The following is a 22,859-nucleotide window of genomic DNA, read 5'->3' as shown; positions in this document are numbered from 1 at the left end:
AGGGTGGCATATGTTCCCCTATTTACCAGCATTTACATAACTTAAAGGGGACTTATTATACCACCAGGTGTGAGCGTGATTAGCCTTACAAGCCGTTTCGAAAATCTGCCTAATATGACATCACTAGTGGGTGTGTCCACCTAGATCTGTGCTGGATAGATCTATCTACCAGCCTACCCAGTGGACTGAAGTAAACATTGCTCATCTATCCAGCACAGATCTAGGTGGACACACCCACTAGTGATGTCATATTAGGCCGATTTTCGAAACGGCTTGTAAGGCTAATCACACTCACACCTGGTGGTATAATAAGTCCCCTTTAATAGGTAAAACTCCTATTGCAAGAAGCAAATGACTCGTGTATGGGTTAACCTGGAAACCGAAGGATAACATTTCTTAACCCACATCATTTATTTAAACACAGAACGTAAAAAAATGAAGTACACTTCAAGGATATAGAAAACATTTACAGATTTACTACAGCAAAAACCTTAGCATGAATGGGACCAATATTTATTTTTGTGACTGGACATTTTAGCAAAAGAGGACGAATAACTGATCTCTATTGAGGGATCTGAAGCACTCCGATCATAATATTTTATTGAACTAAGAAAAATGCAAATTTAAGTTTACCACAAACATGTTTCATGACAATCATGTACAATTGATCAGGCTTTCAGTGTGTCCTGCCTCTGTATGAAATCAAGCATAACTAGCATTTCTAATTTGGTATCCACAATCTTGCATTATTTACTGATTTCTAATGCCTCACTTTAGGCTTAGGTTTCATAGCAGTGAGCATACTGTGTGTCACGAGCAATGGCACAACATCAATATACAGCACATCCTAATGGTGCATAAATAAAACTACTTTGGCAATGTACATTTTCTGTCATCATTGGAAGGTTTCTGCCATTGGTGCGTGGCATTCAATTACAGCAACTGAAATTATCATTTCAAATGTCCAAAATAAATTGTTGGTGTGAGACAGGACCGGGAAATATGAATATCTCTTTGCATAAAGGCCATTGTACACTACACTATTTTGAGTGAGACAACAATGGCTTAAATGATGTAATCTCTCGGGAGGAAGATAATGAAAAGAAATGCCTCACTCACTGCTTCACTGTACGTTTGATCCTTTATTGTTTTCTAGACCCTGACACTGTAGACGCCGTCAATACATCAAGTTGCAATCCATCTTACTTCGCATCTGTTTCACACACGGGGACAAAACCCCCAACACTTTAAACGGGCAGACAACTTTAAGGACCACGGAGGTCAGAAAGACCACCACCTCCCCCTATGCGTTTTTAAAACGTATGAGCTGTATATTGTTTATTAAATTACACCATGATATGCCATAAAATAAATCTTCCGGTTGTGTAGGTGAGAGTGCCTTCAGTCCAACGCAATGTGCATGAGGGGGTTCTGACCCGCAGCAGACTTGGACTTCCTCATCTTGCCGATGGCCTTCTCGAGGTCCGACTGCTGGATGGGTCGGATGTAGTCCTCTGTCAGACTGTCAGGGAGACGGACACAAAGGAAGGACCCATGTAATTACCACAACGGTAACTGGATTGTATTTGAACTAGGGATCGACCGATTATCCGCCGGGCCGAATATCAGCGCCGATATTCGGCATTTAGACGCACATCAGCCTTTTTTTTTTATCCGACGGCCGATAAGATCAATCATCAATTTAAAACGGGATTATTTTGGCTCTGATGCAGCCGCGCCTCTCTGTCTGCTGTCACTACGCTGTCTCCAGCATTGTCCGACCCACAGCACCATCTGATTGGTTACACGCTCTGGTTACACGCAGAGCCACGACGGGTAACAGCCAATCAGCAGTGAAAGCTGTGCCTGCACAGGGCCCACTGCTCACACACACGGCGGAGAGGAGAAAAGGTTTTGTCTGGTTTGGTTTTGAGGTAAGTTAAGGCAGCAGACTCTCACGAAATTATAATAAACATCCCAGTCCTCTATAACTCACAACTCCTAGTAACATTACTGTGGGCCCAATAACGTTATCGAAACATAAGCGGCAGCTCTGCTCCCTCGCAGTCCGTTAATCACTCGAAACAATGTTGCTGATAATATCGATATGGAAATAGTCTGATAGTAGAAGTCTGTGTGTGAGGGGGAGAGTAAAAACCTAATAAAACTCAATTGCGTAACTGCGTAACCACGGAGCCCCTCGAACCCCTAGGCTTTAAGGTGAAGGCTGATTAGCTTTTAGCGTAACGTTAGCCCAGCGGCCCGCTTTCTCCTTCTCGGGCTCTAGACGCTCAGCAGACTGTAGCAAAACTCTACAACTCACGACAACTAACGTTACTGTGAGGCCCAATACGTTAGCAGCAGCTGTCTGTTCCTATGATAAATACTGATTATTAAAGTGAAGATGCTGTAGGCTATTTAGTGTTTTTAAACGGTTTAATCACTTGAAACAAGGTTGCTGATAATATTGATAAGGAAATAGTCAGTGATAAAAGAAGTGTGTGTGTGTGAGAGAGAGTAAAATTCAGTTAGTTTTATAACAGGGAAGTACGATGAGGGGATGGCTTGAGAATAGTGTGTGTGTGTGTGCCACATGAGAAACTGACAGCAAAGCACCGTCTGTCTGAGAGAAAACTATCTGGCAATAATGGCTGTTTAACTAGGGAACTATTTATTTAAATTTTCAGTTGTAAAAGATTAACATTTCAGTTCAGGAAAATTTTAGGGAGCCATTTATTTGTTTAAATTGTGTTATGTTGCAAATCTGATAAGCTGTTGTGTTTATTAAACATATGCTTAAAGGCATTTAAATGAAGTTAAGTGTTGTTTAAATGAAGTTAAGTGTTTTTACGCCAATATTTTCCCTTTTTCTGTAAACTAATATCGGCTACAAATATCGGTGATCGGCCCCCTTGACTTCTAATAATCGGTGTCGGTCCTGAAAAAACCATATCGGTCTATCTCTAATTTGAACAGTGGCACAATGAATACCTCACATGACAGTAGGGCTGTCAAAATTGCTCAAAAATGACATTCGAATGTTCGTTTGGAAAAAAATCACGAATTCGAACTATTCGAATATCTGGTTGCCTATTTTACGCAGTTGCCGTCAATATGTCAATAATGCGACAAAACCATGGTTCAAATTAGTGGGATATATATATATCCTATAAACAGCCCAGTAACGTGGAGGCCTAATCATGAAAAGCCACAACTTTGTATCGCTTGCATTTCACCACCATACCTGCAAGCGCGCAAACTATTCTAATATTATGAGGGACATCGCGAACAGACAGAGGCTCACTCACAAAGCAGATAGGCGCTTGTGTAACCGAGCGTTGGCACTTAGATATTTATATGACAAGAATGACACAAGCGTGGAAGGGAAAATAGTCTCGTTTACTTAGTACATATCAGAAGTCACCCAGTCACAGCGTGAGAGCTGGAATACCTATATCCAAGTACGGAAACCCCGAGGGGATAAAATACATTCGCTCTTCACAATACTAGTCTGTTACACTTGTACCGCGGGAGTGTTTTTTCACATTTGAATATTATGAGGGACATCGCGAACAGACAGAGGCTCATTCACAAAGCAGATAGAGGCGCTTGTACCGCGGGAGTGTTTTTTCACATTCGAATATTAATTTTCACGTTCGAATTCGCGTTTTTGGATACATTTCGAACGAATATTCGAACTTCGAATATTCGTTGACAGCCCTACATGACAGTGACATCTGGAGGCTGTGCCAGGGCATCGCACCAGCAGCCACACTCCCTTTGACAGACAGCTTGCTCTACTTCCTGAATTACTGCTCCCAAGGGTTTTTGAACCAAACTCACTCAGGATTTGAAACAAGCGGTGCCATGGGGGGGGTCATGTGTTATGGGGGGATGGGGATCATGTGAACTGGGGGGTTGGGATCATGTGGCCTGGGGGGTTGGGATCATGTGGTGTGGGGGTCATGTGGTGTGGGGGTGTCACGTGTTATGGGGGGGTCACGTGGTGTGTGGGGGTCACGTGGTGTGTGGGGGTCACGTGGTGTGGGGGTCACGTGGTTTTGGGGGGTCATGTGGTGTGGGGGTCACGTGGTGTGGGGGTCATGTGGTTTTGGGGGGTCACGTGGTGGGGGGGTCACGTGGTGTGGGGGTCACGTGGTGTGGGGGTTATGTGGTGTGGGGGGGGTCATGTGGTGTGGGGGGGGTCATGTGGTGTGGGGGGTCATGTGGTGTGGGGGTCACGTGGTGTGGGGGTCACGTGGTTTTGGGGAGTCATGTGGTTTTGGGGGGTCATGTGGTTTTGGGGGGTCATGTGGTGGGGGGGTCACGTGGGTAGGGATGAGTCGGTCGCGACCGATTCGTTCACAACGAACGAATCCCGAACGTGAACGACAACTGGTTCCCCAAAACAAGAAGAACTGGTTCTTTGATTCATTTTTTTTTAACATAAAACAAAAATATGGTCACGTAAATAAAATATACAAACGAACAGAGCTTCGTCTCCCCGCGACCTTATATCGATTGAGTCTACAACGTTCTCAAAGATTCAGCCAATGAGAGGTAGCAATGGTGTTGCCATGGCACCTGGGTAAACAAATGACAATGACAGTGACGGTGGTACCGTCGAATTTGCGCGCTTCTTGGGTCATACCATTCGACGTGGGGCCACTCATATATCCCCCTACATTTCCGAAAATAGACTTGACCTCCATCTGTTTATTGGATAAACGCATTTCCCAATCCCAGGAGTCTTTGCTCCATTCTACGTCAATTCAAGAACAAACAAAGATATTAAACTGCAGTTTGTATTTTTTATTTATGACCATGAAAGTTCTGTAATGCCTGAATAATGAAGAATTAAATGTTAAGTAAAAAAAATATAAAACCATGAATGAAATATAGTAAGCAAGTGGTATATAAATATTGGTGGGACGTTTGGTTGTAATATATAGTATATCTTGTCGATTTTCACGCAGGGTAGAGCCTAGAAGTCGCTTAAATTATGCTCAGGGACGTCTCGCGGGGAGGGGGCAGACACCAGTGAGATTCCCTGAAAAATGACGTAATCTGACGTAACGAACGAATCAAAACGAACGAATCGTTATAGTGAACTGAATTGAAAGAACTAGTTCCCGGAAAATAATCATTTTGCCCATCCCTAGTGGGGGGTCACGTGGTGTGGGGGTCACGTGGTGTGGGGGTCACGTGGTTTTGGGGGGGTCACGTGGTTTTGGGGGGTCACATGGTGTGGGGGTCACGTGGTGTGGGGGGGTCATGTGGTTGTGGGGGGTCATGTGGTTGTGGGGGGTCATGTGGTTGTGGGGGTCATGTGGTGTGGGGGTCATGTAGTGTGTGGGGGTAACGTGGTGTGTGTGTGTGTGGGGGGGGGGTCATGTGGTGTGGGGTCTCATGAGACGCGGTACCTGTCAGCTTTCTGTGTGTGCACGAAGTCTCGGACGCAGAGCAGGGCGGCGTCGCGGCACATCTCTCTGAGGTCACTTCCTGAGAAGCCTTCGGCCTGCTGCGCAATGTCGGAGAGGTCCACCGATTCCTCCACCTGAGAGAGAGAGAGAGAGAGCGAGACACACACAATCTCTTTCAGCGACTCAAATATCATTGGGTGACGTAGTCCGTTGCATCGGTGACATGTTTCATTCGTCAACAAAATAATCCAACTTGCAATTCTTTCTTTAATGTCTGTGAAGTTGTGTCTCACTGTGAACATCAGCTGGAAGGCATTCTAGCATTGCAGAAGACCCGATGTTACCGTGAATTACGTTCGGTGTGATATACGTACACTTTCATTGTCCAAGATCAGGTTGAGAATCTGCTCTCTCTGCGCAAGACCCTTGAAGGAGAGAGGGAGAGAGTTGAACGGCCATTCCGGATTTCACTTTGTGAATCCCATATCCCTATGGATTGTTTCACAGTGTTGTGTCTGGTGTTGTGTGTGCTTACAGGCTGGTTGATGTGGAACCTGGTGGGCATTCTCCTGAGGATGGCAGAGTCCAGATCCTGAGGACGATTGGTGGCGCCCATTATTATCACCTGGAAAAAGAAACATATAGAGTGTCGTTTAGACAGAGAGCAAAAAAATACATTTGGAAGGAAGAAGAGATGGCAAGAACACAATGGGGATGAAATGGCAACTGCCCGACCAAAGTCAACTATTTGTATAAGGTGCATTCGATTTTGGACATTCGTGGTTTGAACTCAGAGCTGGCAATATACCGTAAATTATTTCACTGAAAGTAACTTTCGGAATCTAAATTGGTGATCCAAAAAAAAAAAGCCACTTGGATATGGGAGGGGAGTCCAGTTGAGCTACTCTCGCATGCTCCTTTTTATTCCTGAATCCATGTCTACAACTGAGGAGTACATCAACTAGTGTATACCTGACAGTTGAAGTCGGTGTCCAGGCCATCCCATAAACTCATGAACTGGGCCTTCATCATGGCTGTGGCCTCGTGGTCATTGCTGGAGCGGCTGCGCAGGAACGAGTCTAAACCAGAACCAACCATTACAAAATCGAAATGTAGCGTGTTCGTTGGGTTGTGTGTGGTGTGTGTGTGCTTGTCACAGACCTATTTCATCGATAAAAATAATCGATGGCTGCAGTTTGACAGCCAGTGAGAAGACAGCAGCCGCCAGCTTCTGGGATTCACCGTACCACTTGTCAGTCAACGTGGACGGCTGCAGGTTGATGAACCGGAAGCCCGCCTCTTTGGCTGTCGCCTTGGCGATGAGAGTCTTCCCACAGCCGGGTGGGCCATAGAGCAGTACACCTAAAGCACCGCGAAGGGAGACACGGACACAAAAAAATTAATAATAATGCATGTATCGCTCTTAAGAATTAACCATGTGCTATACTAAAGAAATGTCGACATAGGATTCTCAAGTATTAATTTTTGGTAAGGAATTTTCATAATCATCAGTTTAATTTTTAAATAAAAAAATTATGAAAATAAATATTGCTTTCTCCAGTGTCCATTTCCGGAAGGAAGGTCCAAGCTGTACTGCATGGCAAATTTCGCCACAAGAGGACACTGGTTCAACAATTTCAAACAGCCATAAGAAATCATTTTGATGCATGGGATCAGTTCAAATCTATGATGTTACAGTGGCTGTCAAGTCAGAAATCCCACTCCTCCTTCTTACCTTTGGGCGGTTGGAGGAGTTTGGATCCTTCGAAGAGGTGTCTCTTTTGAACGGGCAGTATGACCGTGTCCTTCAGCTCAGTGATCACCTCGTCCAGGCCAGCAATGTCCCGCCACGTGATCTACCAACAGAGAGGAGAGACAGAGAGCATATAAGAGAGTAGTAGTAGAGAGCAGAGAAAGGAAAAGAGAGAGGATACAATATAGAAAAGAAAAGGAGACACAAGGAGAGGAGGGGCAAGGAGAGAACCAGTGATTGGACGAGGAGAAAGGAGACAAGTGTAGGAGCGATAAGGAGACAGAGGGAAGAGAACAGAAGAGAGTAGAGGGAAGGGCAGGGTAAGGAGGCAAGAGAAAATGGGATGAGGTAAGAAGTAAAGAGGAGAACAACACATGAGGAGACACAAGCATACATTTAAGAACAGAATCTCTAATCACCCCTATACCTATGCGGCAATCAGCCCTAAATGTTCAAAGAAGCACGGTTTTCAGCTCTGCTACTTCCCAGCTTTTAGCCTCACAGCCAAAAAGTCCCTAGGTTTGAACCCCAAGGGGATGGGGGGGGGACCTTTCTGTTTGGAGTTGGCATGTTCTCCCGTGTTAACGTGAGTTTCTTCCCCGGTTTCCTACAACCATACCATCCTACAACCATACCAGACCTACATGTTAGGTGAATACCTCTGCAGGTGTACTCGGCCAAGGCACAAGCAGTGGACTGGAGGTTGGTCCCGGGGTGCCATGAAGAGGGCTGCCCACTGCTACTAGTGCAGCAGCTACTGATAGATAAATAGAGCTGGAATACATTCATCAACCGCTTGTATCTGGCAACCGCTTGCAATAGAGCCATGCCATCAATGTGATGAGCAGCAACGAGACCAGAGATATTGTTGCAATTGGCGGTTCTGTTCAGAAATCTGTTTGAGAATCTATTTTGATAATATGCAGTGGTACGGTTGTTTTTTATTTGTGTTAGTTGTGTATCGCCTGATAATTTTTCACTTAAATATAAATGCCGACAGACATATAAAGCTACTGTTCTTTGCTGTATAACTTACCATTCCCTCTACTTTGACCCGGCACCTATTTTATTTAGGCCCATGTGCTATGCATACTGAGCAATTGGAAGTGGGTAAGTGTGCGTGTACCTGCATGCTGAGGGGGTCTACCAGGTGCGCTGCGATGCTCATCTCATACTCGGAGAGCTTGATGTTCTGGACTCCGATCTGACGCATCAACTTCTCCGCCTGTCGTGAGGGGGAACAGAAAGAAAGAGAATTAGATGATATATGTTATATGGTGGACAGCATTATAGTTGTCTATGTGGCTCGTATTTAATCAGAAGGAAAACATGCCAAACATTTGCAGGCTGAAGTCGCAATGTGTTACATTTCCACATTTCCACTTCCGCTTATCAACTGGGAGTCTTAAAGGGATACTTCACCTTTTCAGAGCCGGCGTTCTCTCATTATAAAATCGCTATTGTAATATAAAAAAAAAGTTTTTTTTCCGTCAGTCTAACCCAGTCTTCCGTTGGCCCAGCTTCACTGATCTAATTTTCTCCCGAGACCACGTCGAATGACGTATTGGACGTCATCTCGGGAGAACTTTGCTTGCCTGCTAGAAGGGCCGAGGACTACAAACCACTGGTTCCGCAAATCTGTGAGCCCACCAATAAGGAATGAGGGGGGGCGGGAGCTCGCGTACGAGATGTAAACACAATGTCCGCCATGTTTCTTCACCGCTTAGCTAGAGAACATATTCGCAATGTGAAACAGCCAAAGTGGATTTTGAAAATCTATTGTTGGATCCGGACATACAGGGCTATTAGTACGAGCCAGAATACAGCCAGGAAGAATTTACACAAATAGAGGAGGAGGCTGCTGCGGCTGCAGCTGAACAAGCCTTGCCTGTTGCCGAGGACGAGGAGCCGAAGCGCGCCGGTTTGCTCTGTTCGCCCATACACTTACACAGAGTCCCTGTGCTGCAGCGAATTTCAGCGATGCCAGTTCCTTCTAGAATAAATGGCTGAATCTGGCGAGGATGGGGCCATGTGTGTAACCTCTCACCCAGGCTTCAAGCCTCATCTGAACAGTTGGGTATTGGATACATATTTCCGGACCCAGAAAGTGAACTGGAAACGCCAGCCAAAGCCCGCCGGGTGTTTGTTTTTTTACTAACACATTTGCTACAATAGTTTTGAGTACCGTGGAACGTGACAATGTAATTATCCAAAAGTAGCCAATCTTATTGGCAGAGCATAGGCTTCGTTACGTTAGCTTGAAGTCTGTGTAATGCTGTATAGGCTACTCAAGGCATAATTTATCTTGCTTTGCTAATGTTGTTCTCTTTCTTTCTTAGACAGTATCGGCTTCCTGTGTTGTCCAGGCCATCAGAGCTAATTACAAAGCACAAGATGGGCGGTACCGTGGCTACCAGGAGACAGTAGATGCTCAAGATGAACTGTGACTATTTTGACTCGAGCAAACGCACCCACACGTTTCATTTTGAAAATAGTTCATATTTTTTCATTAATAAAACTTCAAATTCATGTTGGTTGTTGCGATTTGTTTACTAACCAAGTGCTCATATACTAAAGTAGGCCTACTGTATAAGATAAACACTTATTTCAACTGGGGAGAAAAGATTGAGTACAAATGCTTGATATGCTGAGCTACTGCAATTAGCAAATGTTTTTATGCTGTACAGTAATATACAAATGATGCGTTTTAAAAAACGAGGGAAGAAGTCTAAACTAGTCAACGTATCACAGGGATATGTTTACACAAAGTTTGCTTCATACAACCTTCATATCTCCAATGGTGAAGTATCCCTTTAACATTCATACATTTTGCGCTTCCAAACTTCAGAAATGCAAAAAATCTGTATGTCTTACCAGTTCCAGCTCATAATAATATGTACATTTTGATGCTGTTTACAACAAACAAGCAGCCACTCTGCCTATATAAACTATGCATGTGCTACAACACACACACACACACACACACACACACACACACACACACACACAGTACCTGTTTCTGTGCCTCTAATTTCTGTTTCCTGGTGGGATCAATGGCATCCACCATCCATTTTATTGTGAAGTACGTGACAGCACCAAATATGGTAAGTCGAAAGAGCAAGCCAAGGACCTCATTACGTCCCAGGGGTCGAGTGATACTTTCAGTGGGTATCTCCTTTAAAACCATCTTTCAAAGATGGCCCTGGAAGACAAAAAGCATATTGTAATTCAGTGGAAAAATGCATTCCCTTCTCACTCTCATTTATATATGATTTAATATTTAGCAAACTGAACACCTATTAAATTATTTTTTAAGCATACTGTAGCAAAATTACATTATAATTATGTTAGTTCCACAAAACTTGAGGTAAAATCAATGTAATTTGAGACCATGACGTAAGAGCACATGCTTATTTGTTGCATAATAGTTATAAACAATTTGTGGTGACTAAACAATCCCCACTATAGAAACACATTCGTGAATGTGTCAGATTTTGATCTGGTTTGGTTGGGGATATGTCATAACGTTATCGCAACTTTATAATCTGAATTAGACAGAATTCCTAAAATGTTTGAAACTAAGATATTTAAGCTCCACTTTCGGTTTTAAAACACTGAACCTGTTTAAGACTCCGGAGAAAAAAGCTTCGTATCCAAATACATGCAATTTCTTGTTGCAGTTGCATCAACTACAATTTTGTTGTTTTGTTAATTGTTGAAAAGACACAAATGTGCTTTGTGTCAGAAGAACATATGAAAGATACAAATGCGTTGACATGTGTTTTTTACACCCTTTTACCGGAAACTGACTACAGTGAAAACGAAACTTTAATATCAGCTTGAGTTGGTAGATCGCTAGCGTTAGCTTGACCTTCTAACAAGCATGCTCTCTAAAGATCCTCCTTAGAACATGGCGTTCAGGTGCACATGAGATAAGAAAGCAGCGTACTGATAAAAGACGTGAGAAGAAGAAGCGGTTTAGAAAAACATTCAATTTGGCCATTTAGAAAGGAAACAGTGCTGGATAACTCACCTCGTCACACTCCCATGAAGTCTTCTGCGCGACACATAAATCTCTTCTTCACCCTACAGGCACGTGTAGTGATCATCGGGTTTGTGGGTGCGTTACCGCCACCTAGTGGACTGGAGAGTCATTGGATATAAAAAAAAAAGGAAAAGTAAAGGAAAGAACATAACAAAATACTACTCTCTCTATGAAACCAACATCTACATCTCTCTGCGGTAGGACGGTCACAAACAACTGTCCTCTGTTCGCTGAAAGCCAAAACCCCCCATGCGAGTTAATGTTGCCATAAATATTGTCATCCCATTTCTATTTTTAGCAGAATAAACTCTGTGTCAAACAGCTAAGCCATGAATGTCACAACACTAATGATTTGCATAGTGCATATTGTTGAAAATGCGCACATTTAATATTATTTACAGTATCTACTGTGCTATCTATAATTTGATTACTTGGTGTCGTGTCTGCAAATCTTGTATAATATTTGATTACTGCCACTTGAATTGTGTCTTCAATATTTATCGATCTATTGTATCTACTGTATAGATACAAAATGTGGGTTCGAATCAAAATAATATATTCTACATTATCTGTGTAGCATAGCAAGTTTTCATGCCATAACACCTATAATATCGCCATATTCATTAATCATTCAAGCAGCAGATAGTTCAGAAATGAAATTTGGACTGTGTATAAAGAAAGAACACAGAAAATATAGTGTTTACAGTTTCAGTGTTAGTTTTACATGCTGTAGGGATGAATACCTCATCTTCTTGCGTTAATCAACCACACGGGGTGCCATGTTACATTTAATCGTGACCATTTGAAGTAGCAAGTAACCGGAGGAATAGGGGGATAATAGCACTAGATCCTGGCAACCTGCTTTCCCTGGCAGAACGCTTTTCCCCAGGCAGCAACGAGCTAACACAACTAGCAGGCAGTCAGTAGTGATAGTGACTGCTACTTGCACTTCTTTTTTCAGGCACATCGGAGAGAGATTTTTTTCTCTCCGCTCACCTGCATTTAATCACGGCGTCTTTGGTGAAATCAACGACTTGGACTTGTCCGTTTGGATTATCAACTCTTTTGGATAGCAGGATTATTTTCCCATTGAGCGCAGCGGATGGTTTTGCTTTAAACCGAAGGAGCAGGAGATCCGGGGCCTGCAGTGACAGAAGGGTGCAGTCCCCGACGTTGCTTGGTTGTGACCCAGAAGACGGCACCGACGGCTAGACTAGCTGTCACAGAGCCGTGCGGCTAGCAGGTTAAGGCTGCAACACATCTGCTCAGCATCCCAGCGTTTCAATAAGGATTTATATTCGGGACAACCGGTGCGAGGGACAAATATGTCGATTTTGGTTCTTTCGGGTAAGATATAAAGGACGCCCCCGTGAAAAGGGATTTTCTTTGCAGCTAGCCAAGTAATACCAGGCTGTAAGCTAGCTGTCACCATTAGCCATCGTTTAGTCGGTCCTACCGTCCGCACACAACGACGGGACGGCCAAAGAGGACCGCTGGCCCCGCAAAAGCAGACGAAATTATTTAACGTTTTTTTAAGGCCGTGTAAAAGACTTTAAGGCACCGACATGACTGCCATTATCAAAGAGATAGTCAGCCGGAACAAAAGGCGTTTTCAAGAAGATGGCTTTGACTTGGACCTGACCTGTATCCTTTTTTTGTTCGACAGAATGTACAGTATCGAGGTCTGCCTGCCCGCTGTAGCTAGCTGCTCGCCGTAGCAGCCAAGCGGAGCGGCCAGCGCTGCGAACTTTAGTGCATGCGTTACTGCGATGTCACACCGTTTCAGCCGCTATTTAATAATCCAGTGTGTGTACCAGTACTCCGCACACCGCACGGAGCCGCACAACACGTAGCGCCAACGTTGAGTCGTTGGACACTAATGTATGGTTACGCAGCTCGATACCCACGTAGTTGGTTAGCTAGCCACGCTAAGCCAGCCTGTCTATGGTTATTGGCATTGCATCAGCAAGAGCGCAGACAGGAGCTCTCGAATAAGACGCAGCATGAGCTGGACCTCTGTTGATATTGGTCTTGCTATGCGAACATGCAAACCAATAATCGCATGTCGGGGTTAAGAAGCTGCACATGATCATTATTTACAATTTGGAAAACGAACCATTATAGGGTACATCCAAATGAGTGGCTGTCAAGTTAAAGGTGCCACTATTTGAGTACAATAGGAGGGCATGTTTTCATAATGATTATTTGATTATGTATTACTATAACCTATTTGATTACTTGGAACCTGCCGTCCCTTTATTTGGTTCCACATTGCTTTGCTTATTTACACATGAGACGATTTGACCGGTCAGTTTTGGGGTAGTTTTTTTGGGGGGATAGAGGAACCGAAACGTTTTTGGCAAGTACGTGCTCGATGTTTAATGTGCATATTTTAAAATCAAATATTAACGCCTGCAACATGTATTCCATTAATGCAATATTATAAACTCAACAAAAAGCTATCACTAGTGAACGCAAAGAGCGTTGATCGATTGTGACACATTTTAGTGAAATGAGCTAGACTTTCTTAACTTCTAAATACGAAGATATCCATTTAATGATTAAACCTACCTTCAGTCGTACCTGCATAAATTAAGCTTACCTAACCTATGTCATTACTGTGTTAAATTGAATATACTCCAGTGGACAGGGCACCGTCAGCCTGGCTTTAGTTGGAACTTGGCAGAGTAGCCTTTCTGATGGATAATTGTTCTAGATTGGCCTTAGATTCTAATTTGTGGACACGCTTAAACGTGGTAGTCGGTACACAGGACCAAAGGTCACTCAAGGCATTATGCGATACCGTTCTTGGCAGATTATACCTCGACGGGAAATGCAATAGTTATTGCTTTATGAAATCAATTCACGTCAGTGCTTTATCTGCTAATATAACTGGACAAATCTGAAGTTAATTGTAATGGCTTATCAATTTACCTGATGCAGTGTTGCAAAATCACGATTCGCACCCATAGTGTGTCAGCCTTTTGTAATGGCAACAAAGAATTGTCAGTAGGAATCTAATTTTGGACGTCGCGCACAAATTGAGTAAAGCGTCTTTGAGAAGCGATGATGCCCCATCCGAACACAGAGGCAGCACGAGAAACCACGGCTATAATGACTGGTTCCACTTATTATACTGCATTGCATATTATAGTAGAAATAAAGACCTCCTTCAACTTTGAGTCAGAGTGAATGAAAACCCCTTGGCTGTCACTTGCATGTGAGAACCAATTAACTATCGGGGAATGTGGCATAAAAACACACCATTTGCTGTCAATTAAAACGTGTGAAAAGTGACAAGATTAATGAGGAGTACATATTATCACACACTGTAATGCAAGTGTCGCCCTATATGGTGGACGTGGTGCATAGCAGAAGCTTGGTGATGCTGGTACCGGCCAATGTCAATATTGTGATAAGAGACCATTGCATTGTATGACACTGGTTAGACGTGATGTACCCTAGTTTGGGTTAAAATGTGTTGTCTATTCCTTGTCTTAAAGAGTTACATGCAGCACTAAGGTAAGGCGAATCCAAACGTATCTAATTTCATCGTATCATTTTGTGCTGCTTCAATATTTGTAGTGAATTTATTTCTAAAAGATACAATTCCCTGCATCGCACTGCTATTTAGATGGGGGGGGGGGGGGTAATGTTTACAAAATGAGTCGGGAGCAATTCCTTGCAAGGGAGTTGTTAAATGGTGTATGCAGTAAACAATTGCAATTAGTCTCAAAGACTTGGATGTCAACTGTGGGGTCCATTAGTATTTGTTACAAGTGGCAGTTAATGAAGAAATATTTTTTGTCTTTGGTTTACATAGATGAACTTGAAAAAGTGGAATACTCTCACCATATATCAAAATCATTATCCCTTTAACTTGTATAACTAAAAAATGGCTACGTTATTAGTAGATTCTCTTGAAAAAGGACTTGAAAAATCACAATCACATTAAAGTGCATTTGCATTGAGCTACTTGAATTTGGCTGGATGCCGATCCATAACATGGAGCTGGTGCTTTTAAACTTGAATTTAAAACTCGATCTTCAATTTGTTAAACACCCTCCCAAACGGTGGAATTCAATATTTTCATGCAGAGGGATAATGAAGCTGGGCCCGCTACAGCATATTGCCTTTTGGGTATGCAGCCGATTATTTACTTAGTCTGGGATACTTTAGCAGGGTTGATATTAGCTGTCAATGGAGCCTGTACTGGAGGCGTACAGTTGGATCTTTGTAGCCCTATTCATTTTGCCATCTGCTGACTGAAATAGGAAGGGGTCATGCTTATATTGGCTAACCCCACTCCACTGTGCTATTTTAATTTGAAGATTAGTATTTGGACACCATTGTTGTGAAGGATATGGCTGTGTTGTTCTTTCAATTTCCTGCAAGTGCAAAATTGCTGCATCTCAAAGAGACACATTTTACATATGTTTACATATATTTAGTTTGATGTCATTCCATTGGACTAGGTACATCTTGTGCAGAATAAAGCGGCAGATTTGCTTATCTGTAGGCTGAGTCATACGGTGCTTGGAGTGGATGAAGGACAATGTGTAATTGGCATTTAACAGGGCAATCTGCAATAATCGTGTGGCCAGGTCTCATAAACCTCTCCCTGGTCCCATAAACGTTTCCCTGGCCCAAATGGTCTGAATTTCTCAACATGTACCAACCAGCTGGAGGCTCATGTGTCTTAATTCCTGCAGCATCACAGAGAACGAGCAAAATAGGTCATTTTTAGTATGCATAATTCAAATAATCTGCAGTCTACTTGGTTACCCTCTTGGTGAATTCAGAAAAAACAAAACGTTTGTCTAGCTTCGCAACATTTAGCCATGACAGGATTTGAGAGAATTTTGTGTTTTGAGGGATGTGTGTGTTCTTAGTTTGGTTTTTTCAAGGATGCTGTCTGCCTTAGCATTGCTGAGTAGTAGGCCTAGCTTGACAAAATAGGTCATTTTAGTATGCATAATTCAATTATTCTGTTGGTGGAAGAGACTGGGAGGTCTCCCCGGTGGAAACGGCAGCAGAAATTAATAACGGGAAACGGGCACAAATCCTATTTTATTAAGTTGCTTAGAACTTCTTGGTTATCTATTCATGATCGTTTCGAAATGCTGTTTTGTTACATTAGGACAGTACTGCAGATTTGTATTAAAAAAAATATATATATTTGGGGTGCTTACTAAACAGGTTTTTCTTATTATTTACTGCATTCCCTATTTTGTTGGATATTTAAGTGAGGGACTGAAATTGTTCAGAGGTTATTTGATGTGGTTTAGATTTTCAAAGCAAACAAAGCTTTTTCTGTTTAGCCGAACATTCAGGACGCTTAGACATGAACTGCATTGCCGGCATTGCGGACCGATCACCATACAGCTTTAAACCAAAACCTTTGCTTTTATAAAACAATCTTTTTAACAGAAGATTAATTATACTAAAGGTTTCTCTCTGTCTCTCTGTGTCTCAACTGTCGGTGCCTCTCTCTCTGTGTCTCTCGCTCTCTCTCTCTCTCTCTCTCTCTCTCTCTGGGCTCTTATTAACGTGAACCTGTTAGAGGGCAGACTTTGGTTGGCACAACGATGGCTACATCGATGATGTCATTCCTTTCTCAAGCGGAAAGCAAGTACGCGAGAGGGTAAGGTGGCAGAACGAGGCACTAGAAAAAAATTAAAAAAATTGACCCGGTGCTAAAGGAAAAGAAAATGACGGGATGATGGAGGGGGGTATATGGAGACGTATGGAAGTGGCGAAGAGACGGGAGGCGGGGTTGAAAGCGAGTGATGCTGGAAGTAGACAAAGAGGAAGTGGAGAGGGGCTCTGTTTGAATGAAGCAAGGGAGCGATAGATGCGCTTTCGGACTCGGTGGACTGATATTCGCCCACAAAGACCCCCATACACGCACACTAAACACACCATTAACGGATGGATCAAACCGCGACTGAATGCAAGGCGGATTTTCAAATACACTTTATACACGATGCATTATTAAAGGGTCGGGTTTGGGGGTCATGGAAAGGTATTCCATAGGCACAGTCCCAAGCCCTTGCCCAAAGCAATAGGTGATAAAGAAGGAATGTATCATCCATTGTCAATATCTCTCGCGTATTGTTCTTGACCACTGGTTGTCAACCCCATGACATTTTTTCACTGAGCACGGATCATTTTGCCACGTTGAATGTAATGGCAATATTCTGATAATGGTGGTAATGGAGTGCCTTATGCTGGTGGAATACGGAGTGAGAGAGAAGGCACAGATGCTGGAGAGGGAGCGCCGAGGAGGAGTGAAGCTCTGAGAAAGGCCCCCCTGCTCTTCGGAGAAAGAAGAGAATGTGTGTTGTTGTCTCGCTTGACTGGCTTCGCCCCACCCTTTGAGTTGTCTGGTGAAGAAGAAAAGAAAACTGAAACTGACTTGGACGCGATCCCGCTCAGATATATTCAGAGTCAATTTGACGTGAGGGACACCGAGAGAGAGAGAGAGAGAGGGGGAAAAGGGGGAGAGGGGAGGAGGGATAAAAGAAAGGGAAGAGGGTGGAGGAGGGATGAGCGGAACGTGCTGATGGCATTCCTAGTTGCACCGAACGTCCTCTTCGCGTTGCAGAGGTGCGACGCAAACATGGCGTTCTACAGTCTGCAAAACCCATGGTTCTCTAGGTTGGTTCTGTGATTGTGTTTCTATAGCAGATGCATCCATGATGTCATGATTTAAGAGGCAGGCAGGGGAGAGAGTGACACCGATGAGCTGAAGGGAGAGGCGGGGGAAACGCTGGAAAAATTGAGAGGATGGTGCTGGACTGCTCAAACTTTGCGTTCAGAATCTACAACAAAATCCATTTTGCTCAAGTGGAGTTAGAAAGAGACGGGTAGACTGAGCAAGAGAGAGGGGCAGAGAGGGGTTGGGGGGGGGGGGGGGGGGGGTACTGGTATCAACCCCATTGTCTAAGAATCAATGATGTCATGATTTGAAACCATTCCACACCTGCGTCTTCTCTCGCTTCTCCTATCGCTTCCACCGCCATGGTTTTGTTAACGTTTATCACGTTGTTGCGTTGCTAAACACGGTCGCGCTGGAAGCCTGCATGCAGATTTTTTTTTCCTTCTGTGTTGCATCGGTGTACCGCGGCTTTCAAACCCCAGGGGGTCCGAGAGACAAAGAGATGAGTGTGGGGGGGGGGGGGGGACGACTTAAAGGAGTAGAAATGTATAGGAATATCGTATAAGAAGTTAGGGATTTTGACTGCACCTGGTCAGTTTTATAGACCACCCGTGCATGTTTTCATCGTGTACAAGAATGACACTGCCATGCCAATCACTGATGCAGTGGCTGCTGTTTGTCTATTCTCCCCATACTGTAGTCAGTGTATCAACGGTGACTTCCAGGGGTCTTTAGATATGTTCGAAGGTTCAAAGCCAACTCACCCTGGTAACACCGGGACGGGAAAAAATTTGAAAGTTCACTTGGACAATCTCCAATGAATAATTGATAAGCTTTCTCTCTCTCTCTCACCGCCGTCCCTCCTCATCGAAAACATGACCAGGAAGGGCTGTTAAAGCTGTGTGTGTCCTGTTTTTTCTTAACCAAACGTGTGTTCAGACATATACCCCAACATCATCGCCATGGGGTTCCCTGCAGAGAAGCTAGAGGGCGTCTACCGCAACAACATAGATGACGTTGTACGGTAAGTGTGCGTGTGTCTGTGCTTGTCATACGTGCCTGCTTGAACATGTCAGTCTTTGTATTGGTTAACAGGCCCTCCCACCTGACCTTGACATTGCCTTCCGGTTCTCCATGAATCATCCGTCTCCCTTTCGATCTCCCTCTCGCATTCTGTTGTGTATCTCTGTCAATGATGTACCTTTTTTAGGTGTTTTGTGCCTGAACACCAACAGTAGGCCTGCACTTTTTTATTAAATGTCTGTCTTTTACTCTTTACTGATCCCAGGTTCCTGGACTCCAAACACAAGAATCACTACAAGATTTACAATCTGTAAGTATCATGAGGACATCTGCCTTTTGCTTGGGGATGCTTGTGGCGACCCAGATTTAACCTGTAGTTGTGCTCCATGTCAAATATATTTTAAAGGTAATTTGTTAACATTCTCCTACTTTTTGTTCCCAAGATGTGTAGAGCGGCAGTATGACACCGCAAAGTTCAACTGCAGAGGTAAGATAAGTGTGTGTGTGTTAATGTTCACATATAACCCAAAGCCATTGATTTATATTACATTTTTCTTGCGTTACTGTGGGGTTTTGGTAAAATATGTGTGAATCATGTACTCCAGATTTAAGCGGTGTACGTTAAAGACTAAGGATGCCCCCAGATTACCTCCGCCTTATGTTGAATCGTCTGCCTTGTGTAATGAAATGCACTGTACAAATAAACCCGCCTCGCCCGCCTCCCTCCCTCCCTCTCCCCCTGCCTTCAGTGGCCCAGTACCCGTTCGAGGACCACAACCCCCCCCAGCTGGAGCTCATAAAGCCCTTCTGTGAGGACCTGGACCAGTGGCTGAGCGAGGATGACAACCACGTGGCTGCCATCCACTGCAAGGCGGGCAAGGGCCGGACCGGAGTCATGATCTGTGCCTACCTGCTGCACCGGGGCAAGTTCCTCAAGGCCCAGGAGGCCCTGGACTTCTACGGAGAGGTCCGCACCCGGGACAAAAAGGTGAGCCGCCCGTCTGTCCATTCCTAGGTCTGTTGTTTTGGTGTTGCTTTTGTCAGTTTGATGTTTTTTTTTTCTTTTCGTCACAGTGAAATTTTGTAGGTATGCACGCATGTATCACTCGTGTCTATGTTTTGTCATATGGCCCATGAAGAGTTCTGATGAGCGTATCTGAATGAATATGGTTTATCCCGCATTTCCAGTCTGAGATCAATAAACCACATCTTAAACTGTTGTAATAAAGCTAGCTAATATGGTAGCATCACTTTTGACTCACCTTTATAGACGTGGGCCAGAATTGTTGTCCATGGTCAACATTGTTATAAATAGGGTCTTTGGTTTATGTATGCATTTATTTCCCTGTGTCCGTCTGCCTTGCATGGCACCATAAACATTTAGTTGGTACTCCGGCAAAACACTCGGCAGCCTAGAAAATTGTTCAGTGTTGATGAGCAGAACCGCAATTAAAAGGCATCTTTACTAAAGAAGCGTTTAGATGTCTCCTTCCGGAACGTATTGGGTCCGTATCAGCATCATCTTACCCAATATTTGCTTCTTCAGGGAGTTACCATCCCGAGCCAGAGGAGATATGTGTACTACTACAGCCACCTCCTGCGGAACAACCTGGACTACAAGCCGGTGGCCCTGTTGTTCCACAAGATGGTCTTTGAAACGGTCCCCATGTTCACCGGAGGAACATGCAGTAAGTTTGATTACTATCATCATCAGTCTATTGTCTATCTCGGTCACTTTCCCTTGATGGAACACGCTCTTTGGCTGCAGCTTCTATATATAATGGAAATGTGGAGATTTAAGGCCCAATCCCATTTCTACCCCATACCCCTTCCCCTTCCCCCTCCCCCTTGTTTTGAAGGGGTAAGGGGAAGGGGTAAGGGGTAGAAATGGGATTGGGTTAGGCCCAATCCCATTTTTACCCCTTACGCCTTCCCCTTACCCCTTCAAAACAAGTGGGAGGGGGAAGGGGTAAGGGGTAGAAATGGGATAGTGGCATTTGTTAGCAGGGACTGTAAAGACCACCCTCGGGGAAAGTGCCATCGCAGTGAAAACGCTTTTTTCGGATCTTTCAGATTGGCTGAAACTGAGCTATACTTTACCGATTGGTATTGATGCAGTATTTGTTCCCAAAATACACAAAGAACTCTTGAAACTGTAAATTTGGCATTATTATCATCATTAAATATATATTGTGAGAATTATTGATCAACTTAATAGACTTATCGTGTTGTTCTTTTTGGCCCCATCCTCCAGTCTAAGGCTGAAATGTTGGTTGCAAAACAAACTATTCCTTCTGCTCACGTTCATCAATCTATGCCATGATAAATGTCAAATGTAAACACTGTGGGTTTAACTGTACATGATTCAACTCAATTGTATCCAAACCTCGTCTGAAAATTGTACTGGTTGACTAGCTAGTGATCCTCCCTCCGTTTGACGCCATGCTTTGAGTGTTCTTACTAACCCTATTGTACTAGCAGTGAACCATGTGTGCCATGCTGCATATGCATTGGAACTGCAGCCTTTTTAGGCCTGGGAACTCGCACATGGAGCAAGTCCTGATACACTTGGTTTCTGTCATTTTCCTCTGTTGTGGTCTGCCTCCTTTTTGTAGTAACATTTCTTCAAGATTCCTAATGATGGTGTGTGTGACATGGAGTTAGCACCTAGCTTTTAATTGGTTCATTATCCTGTGCCATGGTGCAGGGCAGAGTGCAGGGTACCACCTTTATATTAAAAATAAAAAAAATACATTAAAGGATCAATACACAAAAGGAAGAGGTCACTATTAATCCAACATTGGAAGAAAAACAGCCAGACATTTTCACAGTTTTCCTCCAACTGCTACTCAATGAAGTTAACAAGCCCATGTTAATGTCATGAGTGCTTGAGACCGCGGTCTACAAGTGTGGGCTCCTCAAAACCATGTGCGTGGGTATAACTGGAAATATTTCGGCATAGTTCCTTCACTAACTGCATCGTCCATTCAAATCCCATGGTAAAGCAGGGGTTACGCCACACCAAAGGCTTTAGTCGTATGGGTCTCTAGTTGGTAGGGGTACAAACGTGTGCTCGAGTAAACAAGCATCCATCAAGCAAATCATAAGCATATCATTTTTTGCAAAGTGAAAGAAAGACACGATCAAGTGTATTCTACTAGGTCGGTTGGTGTAACGCACATGTTCTGTATAAATGACAGCTAGAAACAGACTTAGAGTTAATTTGCTCCAAAAAAAAGGACCTACAAAATGAATACTCAAATCCGCACGGATATTGACTGCATATTTGATTAATATTTTTCGTATTTCTTGCGTCCTTTCTATATATTTTAATTTTTAAATCCATCCCCTGCCAAACTTGGCATACTCTCTCCCTATCTCCAGTCTCTGATGTCATGGGTGCTTGTAGGGCTGGGTGATAAGCATATCAATAACACAATATGGGACTAGTTATCGCCCAGGACTTATGTCGTTTGAGATATCGTGCGTGAAATAATGTTAATCTTTCTTGGTCTCGCAGGGTGCATGACAGTAAATTGAGCCCATGTTGTGATCTCGGTAGACTCTTTAAGATTAACCCACAATTTATGCTTTCTCACTGTATGTGCTTGATCAACCTCCAAGAGACCGTTTCTTCCATTGAATCTTCTGTGCGTTTTTTAAAGCCAAAGCAGCCATTACATATTCTTTGGGTCATTTGAAATAGTTTTATGATAAGTATCACCCAGCTCTAGTGTGTATGTGTGTATGTGTGTGTGTGTGTGTGTGTGTGTGTGTGTGTGTGTTGATCTCTTTTCCTCTCTTTTCAAGGAGACTCTGCCGTAAAAAACAAGAGCGATGCGGTGATTCCTCATGGCTTCAGGAGAGGGAATTGGCACTGGGGTAAAACTAACCAGATTTACTTCATTCATACCTTCACTTTGGTCTGTTTTTACATGTTTAATTGCTTATTCT

General features: G+C 43.6%; 2 protein-coding genes across 4 annotated transcripts in view; one reads left to right on the top strand and one right to left on the bottom strand.

The window, feature by feature from the left end:
• Positions 1-387: 387 nt before the first annotated feature.
• Positions 388-11,319, bottom strand: atad1b (ATPase family AAA domain containing 1b). The gene is made up of 10 exons (XM_060036936.1): positions 11,210-11,319; positions 10,190-10,378; positions 8,303-8,401; positions 7,159-7,279; positions 6,585-6,785; positions 6,396-6,502; positions 5,959-6,048; positions 5,798-5,848; positions 5,424-5,557; positions 388-1,522 (listed from the first exon to the last, which is right to left on the bottom strand). The coding sequence occupies exons 2-10, from the start codon at positions 10,361-10,363 to the stop codon at positions 1,402-1,404; spliced, it is 1,098 nt and encodes a 365-aa protein (XP_059892919.1). The 5' UTR covers positions 10,364-10,378; positions 11,210-11,319; the 3' UTR covers positions 388-1,401.
• A 749-nt stretch (positions 11,320-12,068) lies between these two features.
• Positions 12,069-22,859, top strand: part of ptenb (phosphatase and tensin homolog B) — a 32,557-nt gene continuing 21,766 nt past the window's right edge. For 2 of the 3 annotated variants that reach the window (XR_009522923.1, XM_060036933.1), the window contains exons 1-7: positions 12,072-12,865; positions 18,822-18,906; positions 19,171-19,215; positions 19,349-19,392; positions 19,655-19,893; positions 20,452-20,593; positions 22,716-22,787. Coding sequence is in view for 2 of the 3 variants with exons in the window: in XM_060036933.1 (XP_059892916.1) it covers positions 12,787-12,865; positions 18,822-18,906; positions 19,171-19,215; positions 19,349-19,392; positions 19,655-19,893; positions 20,452-20,593; positions 22,716-22,787 (706 nt within the window). In the remaining variant the exon portion in view is untranslated. Of the gene's footprint in view, positions 12,866-18,821; positions 18,907-19,170; positions 19,216-19,348; positions 19,393-19,654; positions 19,894-20,451; positions 20,594-22,715; positions 22,788-22,859 lie in introns of all 3 variants that reach the window. The other variant, XM_060036934.1, reaches the window with a different exon arrangement.

Source organism: Gadus macrocephalus, chromosome 18 (genome assembly GCF_031168955.1).
Source record: "Gadus macrocephalus chromosome 18, ASM3116895v1".
NCBI classification, from domain to species: domain Eukaryota; kingdom Metazoa; phylum Chordata; class Actinopteri; order Gadiformes; family Gadidae; genus Gadus; species Gadus macrocephalus.
This window is presented reverse-complemented; position numbering and strand designations above follow the sequence as displayed.

Coding starts and splice junctions, on each gene's coding strand:
- atad1b (XM_060036936.1), bottom strand. CDS start 10,363: ATGGTTTTAAAGGAGATACCCACTGAAAGTATCACTCGACCCCTGGGA. Junction 6,786..7,158: donor ACTCCTCCAACCGCCCAAAG/GTAAGAAGGAGG, acceptor GCGGTGCTTTAG/GTGTACTGCTCTATGGCCCA. Junction 6,503..6,584: donor TATTTTTATCGATGAAATAG/GTCTGTGACAAG, acceptor GTTCTGGTTTAG/ACTCGTTCCTGCGCAGCCGC.